We start from the raw sequence: 8,920 nt of genomic DNA, 5'->3' as shown, positions 1-8,920 counted from the left end.
TCCCCCCGCCCCTTCCCCCTACAGACTTACCAGCCAGACACTGCTCTCCAAGCTGCTGGGTTACATTCCTGGCTGTGTCCATTCTGCGGTTACGTGCATGCACATGGCATTTATTGATGACATTATCAGCCAAAAAACGCTGATTGCTGAAAATGTCAATTTTCTTTTTATCGATACAGTATGGACTGATATATTGATGCACCTCTAAAGATTAACCATTTTAAGAGGGTTTCTTTCTAGTGATGTCTTTTCTTATGAGACCAGATTTGTTAATTGGTCATTAGTTTTATGCACAGCTGCAGGCTATTTGATACCAGAAGAGAAATGTACTTTGTTTAGAGCCTCTAGCTTTCAAAAGAGTTCTTTTTAAATTTGAAAAGTTTAGTCAATCTAAAGAAGTCCCTTTAATCTCTTTAAATGAAACAAAATTATTTGCTACCAAGCAGAACTTCCTGTGGTTAAGGCAAGGAAATAGTGCATAGATGTCCGCTGTTACAGAATTCTTTTATTCTCCCTCACCTCAGTTCCTAGCTGTACAATGGGATATTCCTATTGCATAGAAATGTGAGTTGGGTAAATTAATCAACCTTAAGAGTCTCAGAGAGAATGGAATTGGATTTGTATAAATAAAAACATGGTTTATATGAACTTGTTTTCTAGCAGTTTGCTGATTTCCTTTACGTTTGGAAACTAAGTTGCTCACAAATGCATTTAAAGTGGTTAATGCATAGTCTTTTCCAAAAACTTAAAAGTTAATTTTTGAAAGCTATTACACCTGTTTATTTGGGGGGCTTGCAATCATGTTTTCCTGTTTTTAAGATGTTTTGTCCTGTGTGTAATTTTTTGCACAAATTGGAGGAACTGACTACAGTGGGTAGAATTCAGAGTATGATGTAAATAAACTGCTGGGAAAAGAGTTTTTGTTAAAGCAATTTAAAGTGCTTCTATAACAATGGTAGACTTTAAAATATGCTAATATTTTAATTTGATGTCCTTTTTAAAGGTGATCTGAAAAGATTGTATTTAATTGAGTTTTTGTTTTTATATCTTTTGGTTTTGCAAAGTTTGTTTTGTTTTGTTTTTTAAGATAACAACCAGACCCTCAACTTCTTGGCCTTGTCTGATGCAGTCATATGAACATAGCCATGACAGCTGATCATGGACATCATTAATTCAGTATTAAATTGAAAACTCATTTTTCGTCTTGGCTTCTGTACAATAAATTTTTCATTCCTGCCAGTCTAAACTGTGGCTGTTAATCATGCTAATTCCCCCATAGGCTAGGAAAAAGAAAAGTTGGTGGTTTGGTTGTGTTTTTTTTTTAAAATACACTAGGGTTGGTGACAACCTGACAGGAGGACTATATGAATACCTAGATAAGCAGAAAGGACAGCCCTCTAACACAGATCTTTTATTCTGTGAAATTTGAGACCAGGAAGGAAGGTCCCTGGCACACAGTTAGCGGCATCATGGGACCTGATTCCCACACATGACATGCATATCAGGATGTGACATTGTGAAATTAGGCATCGGATCCCAAACTTGACCTTTGGACTTGCCAGTGTAAAGGAAGCCAGGGATTGTGACCCTTGTCCCAGGCTCCTGTACCAGCAAGGAGAAAGTTTGGTACCTGTAGCCTGCCATAACCCGGGGCCAGGGTGACTCATCTCATTGTTAGCCCAGCCCTGGGACAGCCTGAGGTGAGTTACTCTTGTCCGAACCCCAAGTCATTGGTCAGGTCCCCACCAGGTTAGGTTCTTGGGCTTTGTCTACCCTGCCCTGTACCTGAGACCTCTTGAGCTAGGGTGACCAGCCGTCCTGGTTGGAATTACAGGGTTTCAGGATACTTCTCCCTCTTCCCTGCCCTTCCTCCCCACCCCCAATCAGTGGTTTGCTGCAGGGAGAGGCAGAGGCCAAGCGGCATTCTGTGCCAGGCAGCCTCTCCGGCTACCCTCCTGGGATGCTGCACCATTTCCTTTCCCCACCGGATTAAGCCTCCAAAATCTGGTACTGTCCTGGGAAAAACAGGATGGATGGTCACCCTATCTTGAGCATATATTGACAACATTTTATAGAAGCAGGACATTGACTGCTGTGGCTCCCCTGCTTTACCTGTGGCAGGTTAGGGCAGGGGTGGGCAAAATGCGGCCCATGGGCTGGATTCAGCCTGCCAAGGCCATTTTATCCAGCCCGTGGGGTCCCTACAAAATTTAGAAAATTAATATTTATCTGCCCCTGGCTGCCTGTCATGTGACCCTTGATGCCTTGCCAGAACTTAGTCAGCAGCCCTCCTCCCAAAATAAATGCCTGCCTCTGGATTAGGGTGTTAGTTCTATGTTAATCAGGGTTGATGATAGTCCACCCCTGTCTCAGGCAGAGGGTGGTGGACTAAATGACTTCTGGAGGCCTTTTCCAGCTCACTTTTTTCTATGACTGTATGACTTTGCCAGGGCTGACAATCAGCCAATTGTTGGCCTCACCCCAGACAGTCCCAGGTCTCTAGCTGTACTGGATGCAGTCTGGGTTGGGGCCAACAATCCAGCCCAGCTGGTTAGAGAACCAGGGCTGCTCCAGGCCAGTGCTAACAACATTGTCAGCAGGCAAGTTGGGGACCTGGACTGTCTAGGGCTGATTCCAGCAATCAGTTGGTTAGCAGGCATCATCCCCAGAAAGCCCATGTGTGTGAGTGTGCCACATGTTCAATTGCAGCTGCCATATGAACCTGGCATAAAAATATTTGACATTATATGTGGAATATTTTTATAGCTGGTGTGCCGTTTTATAGTGCCTTGTGTATATTGGGTGCATGTGTAGCACCCTTGTCACCTGTGCTGTGATTAATACATTAATCATGGAATAAATGTAACATGTAGAGGGTATTTTTCAACCATGGCTTTCTTGGGTGAAATTCCTTTTCCTGCTTTTCAGAATTAAGTAGAAATTAAACTGTTCTGAACAAATATTCACTTTTTAGTTTTGATTTTAATTTCCTGCTTTAATGAAAGTCTGTTACTTTTCATGGCGATGGAATAACAACAAGTCAAACAGCTTCATTTCTCTAAAAAGTCCTTTTCATAATGGGGGTGGTTCAGATTGACAAACCTGAAACTTTAAATGACATGATCTTACTTTTCCTGAAGAAGAGGCTGGTGATGTCCAAAGCTAACTTAGTATTTTAACAAACTCTAGTTCCATGTGCTTAATCACCAACTGGTTCAGTGGTTTGGCTTTATTTAAAACTTTGGCAGCCAACCACTTGAATATTACCACTATAATTAATTTAAATAAGCTTAAAATAATGTATTAAAATTACCACTACCTTTTAATTTAAATAGGCTTAAAATATATTACAATTAGGCCCTAACTTAAGTCTTCATAGTAGTAAATGCATTTTTAAAGTGCATTTAACTGGTTTACATTATTCATATATTCTTGTCCATCTTTCTTTGTCTTCCTGATCATTGTATGTATTTTTATTCTTTATTCACAAGAAATGGTTTGACTTCCATAACAGTAGTTTCATTTCATGTCTTTGGTCTCTGTAAGTAATTACTATTTATATACTTAAGGGTATAGAAGTAGGGGTGCACCAGACAAGCCACACCTCCGCCCTGCACCCCACCCTGCCCTGGTTGTGTAGCCTGTGCCTGTCCACTAGCCCCACTCTCTCCCTCACCATGGAGGCCTTCATCTGCCCCACCCTCACCACTCCCTTTCCCTTCCTCCCGCGCCTTCCTTCCCACAGACTTACCAGACTTACGGCCAGGAGTGCATCCCAGCAGGTGTGCATGCTGTGTCTGTGCACAGCATTTATCGGTGACGTTATTGGCCACATTAGCCAAAAAAAAGCTGATTGCCAATAATGTCAATTTTCCTTTTATTGGTGCCAATAACGATATGAACTGATGTATCAGTGCACCTCTGTATAGAAGTGGAAAGCTCTCTTAATCTGAAGTCAGGCAGAAGTTAGGGCAGGGTGACATCTTAGAGACTGGTTCTGATAGTCATGGGTTTTTATAGGTAAGACTGTAGTTTGTCAGATACCTCAGATGAATCTGATGAAGTAATCTGTAGCTTACCAAAGGTTATTTCTCTCAGAAGCAATTGGTTTCTAAGGGTGCCTGTACGCATGTGGGGAGGCTGTTCCAATGCACTGTAATTAGAGCGCATTGAAGCAGACTTCATTAACCAAGTCTGCTGCTGCATGCTAATTAGTGTGCTCCAGCAGCCTCCCCATTTTGTATATCAGTCTCCCCGCATTACAAAATGGTGCCAGGGGTACTTTATGTAAAGCTTGTTGAATGAGCTTTAGTTAAACCATCCCCACTGCCATTTTGTAGCGTGGGGACACTGATACACAAGACATTGCGGGCACTTCAATTAGAGCAGCTCTTGGGCTAAGTACAGACAGTCAAAAAGCCTAAGGCTACATCAATTCAGTCTTTGCTGGTTAGTCTAAGCTGCAGAGATTAAACTAAGAAACAAGTGGACACATTCACTTTTGATTCAGGAAATGCATCCTGCAGTGGCTCAAGCCAGAAACCAGGGGGCACTAGACCATGGCACTTTGGCATGTAGCCAGCATGAGCTGTGTATTCATTTCTTCTTCCTGCTGCCCCTGAGGTCTCTGGGATTTGCAGTCCAGGATTACAGCAGCAGGATTCTGCAGGTTTGCTCACCACTTGTTCTTCCTGCTTCCAGGTGCTTCTGGGATTTGTAGTCTACAGTCATAGCCAGCATTAAATTTCTTAGGAGGGCAGCTCTGTACTCAGGGGAAGGAAAGCTCAACTCTTCTCCCTGGCCCCCCCACTGGAGTAAACAGCCCAGCCCAGGGCTGTAGAGCACATGGTTTAACTTTAACCAGGAAGAGGTCTGGGACAGAAGCTTCATAACCTGGTTTGACCCAAATCAGTTAAGTCTGATACTACATTCAACCAGGTTTATCTTAAAGCAGTTTCAGCTGTTTTGAAACTGGGTTATGTGCACTGAACTTCTGTCCTTTTGCAGGTTTAAACCGGTTTCCTGTCACTTAAGCCAGTTTGTGTGCAACTTCTGTCTCTAGCCTTAGAGCTGCTCTAATTAAAGTGTTCCCCCCCCCTCCCCCCCCAAGCGCACACAAAAATGTCCTAAGGTGCCATGTTGGTCCACCTTTAAGGTAGGTAAAAGTGGCTTTTTCTTTGAGCATTTTTCTTATGAATTCCTGGACACATTGCACCCTGTGATATTGTAATAAACTTGTTTTCAAGACAGCTGTATTTTGTAGGGTGCAGTTAACATGCACGTAAACTTCTGCTACCAAGAGAAAGTTCTTATGGAAGAAGTTTTAGGAGGCTATGTTTTAAAGAACACTCCTGCATAAATATTGTAAATATATTACACTATGTGTGACATGCTTTTTATGCAAGGGAATCTGATCAGGAGAGTAACTTTTAGTGTAACATGGGGCACTAGAAATAATCCTGTAGCTAAGGTTATAATCATTCTCTTTTATAGAAGCCCTACTTCTATTTTCACTGTCTGGCTGACACATTCTTTCATCTGAAAATAGGTCTCTTGCTCTAATCATAGGCACATATTTCACTGTATTTTAAGAAAACTAACCCTGAATTTTTTGTGACCTGGTCACTGTGGGTGCAGGTGATTGTATGTATTACCTGCATCCCCATTCCTTTCCTCTCTTTGCCAAAAAAAAATTAACAGTTAATGAGAACCCTTTTAGAGTTCAACCAGCTCACTTTCCTTTTTTCATTTTTGTCTTTTGCTAGTTGTTTTGCTTTGTTTCATTTCTTGAAATGGTTTTGTACTCCTTTTTTGATGACTTATCTGTATAGAGGGTTTGAAAGACACTTGAAAAATCTTTTCTGCTTGATTTTGACCTTGAAAAGGTCAGGGACTTTAAATGGTCATCTGCTTTTTTTTGTAGAGGGTTTACAAGCTATTTCAGCTAGGGGTGCACTGATAGTGATTTTGGGGGCCAATACCAATAGCCAATATCTAAGGAGGCATATTGGCTGATACCGATCCAATTTCCAGTGCAGCTGCCTCCAGCTGGTAAGTCTGTGTGGTGGAAGGAAAGGGGTGCGATGGGCAGATCAGTGCCCCCTGCAGTGAGGGAGGGGGCAGGGCAGGTGAGTAACACAGCTCATGGGGGAGGTGGAGGGAGTGGATTCTGCTGCTGCTTGTACCCTGGTAGGGCACGGGGTGTGTGTGCAGGGCAGAGTACAGCTGCGGGTTGGAACCAGAGCTGCGCAGGGCTGGACTCAGAGCAGGCACCAGTGGTGCTGGGAAGGAGGCTACCGCCACCCAAATCTTGGCGCAGCTCTGTTCCCTGCACCACTGCTGCCAACTGCCTGGTGCAGCCCTGGCTCTTCCTGGCACGTGGGTAGAGGCGGGGCATTGGCCTGGGGCTGCACCTGGCAGTAGCAGCACTAGAAGCAGAGCTGCCACGAAATTTGGGGTGGTTACAGGCTCCTCCCAGCACTGCCAGCACCCGCTCCAAGCCCAGGCACCAGCCCTGGCAAGAAGAGCCCTGCACAGCTCTAGCTGTAGCCCGCCTGCCGTCCTGCCCCACCCCACGCAGATCTGGGGCCATATGCACACCTGTACCCTTCTGGGGGTGCAGGCAGCAGTGGGAGCTGCTCCCCTCCCCCACAAGCTGCTCCATCCTGTCACACCCCAGTGGGGTCGCAGTGCCTGCCCCGTCCCCTTCTTCACCACAGGGGGCATTGATCTGCTCCCGTCATGCCCCTTCCCTCCCCCCTTCACTGCCACCACACAGACTTACCAGCTGGAGGCAGCTTTACCTGCTGCCAGCTCTGCTCCTCGCTGCCTGTGTGCTGTGCTGCGACTGTGTGCAGGACAGGCATTTATCAGCCAAATGATCAGCCACCTCCTGCTGATTTTCCAGTACAGTCAATTTTCTTTATCTTGGTACTGATCTGATACCACACCAATGTAACAGTGAATCCCTAATTTCAGCAGATGTGAAGTGATAGCTTATATACCTCAGTGAAAAATTGGGGGTGGGAGAGGGAGAAAGGGGTTTGAATTTTTACCACTTAATTTCCCAAATTGTTATTCAAATTGTAGGAGTTAAGAAAAGCAAAGAACTGAATTATAAAAAGAAAAATGAAGACTCTTTGCTTCTTAGTTGCTTAGCTTCACTCTCAACTCTTGCAGTGTTTTCTTCTAATTAGGAGTGAACCAATAGAGACTTTTGGGGCCGATACCGATATCCGATATTTAAGGAGGCATATCGGCCAATACCGATCTGCTTTCTGATGCAGCTGTCTCCAGCTGGTAAGTCTGTTGTGGTGGAAGGGGAGGGAAGGAGCATGGGTGGGGGGAGCAGATCTGCGCTCCCCCTGGTGAGGGAGGGGGCAGTGTCAGGCGCTGCCCAGGCAGGGCAGGTGTGGTACACAGCTTGTGGGGGGAAGGGCGGCTCCTGCTGCTTGCACCCCAGAGGGCACGGGGTGGCATGTGCCCTCTGGATCTGCGCAGGGTGGGCAGGCTGCAGCTGGGGCTGTTCTCATTGGGGCCTGGGTTAAGAGCAGATGCTGTCCGTGCAGAAAGGATACTGCTTCCATTCGAAATTTTGCTGCTGCTAGCTGCCCAGTGTAGCCCTGGTTTAACACCCCACATCCACCCACATGCTGGGCAGAGCTGGGGCTGCACTGGGAAGTGGTGCTGGGAGCAGAGTGGCTGCGAAATTTGGGGTGGATGCAGCATCCTCCCAGCGCCAACAGCACCCGCTCTCAGAACAGCTCCACACAGTCCTGGCTGTAGCCCGTCCTACCCTGCCCTGCATAGATCCAGAGGGCACACCCCCCCTCCCAGGGTGCAAGCAGCAGTGGGAGCTGCTTTCTTCCCCCCCCACACACGAGCCGTGGCTCCACCCCTCCCCCCTGCTCCTCCTGGGTAGTGCTTGCCCCGTCCTCTCCCTCTGTGGGGGACATGGATTTGCTCCCCCCCAAAGTTCCTTCCCTCCCCTTCCACCACAACAGACTTACCAGCTAGAGGCAACTCTCCATGCTGTTGGCCTCTGCTTCTCGCTGCTTGAGTGCTGGACTGCGGCTGCATGCAGCACAGGCATTTATTCACCAAATTATCGGCCCCATCAGGCCGATATGCAATACAGCCAGTTTTCTTTATATTGGTACTGATCTGATATTGAACCAATGTAACAGTGCATCTCTACTTCTAATTAGTTCTTTCATTATAGGATCTTTCTGACTAGGCATCACATGACTTTCAAATGTAAACAAACAGGAAAAGATCACCATCACCAAAAAAAAAGCCCCAAACCTCCAGGCCTCTTCTAAACATCCTAAAGAAGCAAAACAGGGCACAAGCCCATGTTTTTTTTCCTTTGCAGGTCTCCTTTAAGAGCAGAGGCAACCTTGATTCAGCAGTTTTGGAGGTAGAGGCAAGTAAATTTTTACTTTTTGTTAAATTATCAATAACTTTTTTGAGTGAGTTACAACATGAGAAGGCCCTGGTTATAAAACCTTGAACAATTATACATACTCAGTTTAAAGAATACATAATCTTTTCTTGCTTTCTGTCTGGCTCTGTTTCAGAGTTATATTATGGAACATGTTGTACATGATTATATGTCCAATTTCAGCAGATGGTTATGGCTAATGACGGCTTTCATTTTAACTAATATAGCTCCTAAAGCTCCCTTTGTAGAACTTTCTACATACAAATCACTGAATTGGGCTAGTGCTTTTTTTTCTTATAAATTGGTTACTTTTGTACCCTACCTCCGGCTGCTGGAGCTTCAGAACAAGCCCCTGTTTCTGTTAATTGACTTGATTGGTTAAATGACTATGCACACCTCTGTTGTGGTCAGTAGAACTGTGGTTCCCTCTTCTGTTTCCATCCACCTCTAAAGGCAATGTTTTATCTAGCTTCATTG

At 45.2% G+C, this 8,920-nt stretch overlaps 1 protein-coding gene across 8 annotated transcripts in view; it reads left to right on the top strand.

Annotated features, from left to right (window-relative positions):
* QKI (QKI, KH domain containing RNA binding) overlaps window positions 1-8,920 on the top strand; it is a 348,918-nt gene that overhangs the window by 203,706 nt on the left and 136,292 nt on the right. For 5 of the 8 annotated variants that reach the window (XR_002099355.1, XM_019526797.1, XM_019526796.1 and 2 more), the window contains exon 4: window positions 8,375-8,425. The exons of the other annotated variants lie outside the window; for them this stretch is intronic. Coding sequence is in view for 4 of the 5 variants with exons in the window: in XM_019526797.1 (XP_019382342.1) it covers window positions 8,375-8,425 (51 nt within the window). In the remaining variant the exon portion in view is untranslated. The remainder of the gene's footprint in view (window positions 1-8,374; window positions 8,426-8,920) is intronic. 8 annotated transcript variants of the gene reach the window in all.

Source organism: Gavialis gangeticus, unplaced genomic scaffold, assembly GCF_001723915.1.
Source record: "Gavialis gangeticus isolate Ggan-Ray unplaced genomic scaffold, GavGan_comp1, whole genome shotgun sequence".
NCBI lineage: Eukaryota > Metazoa > Chordata > Crocodylia > Gavialidae > Gavialis > Gavialis gangeticus.
This window is presented reverse-complemented; position numbering and strand designations above follow the sequence as displayed.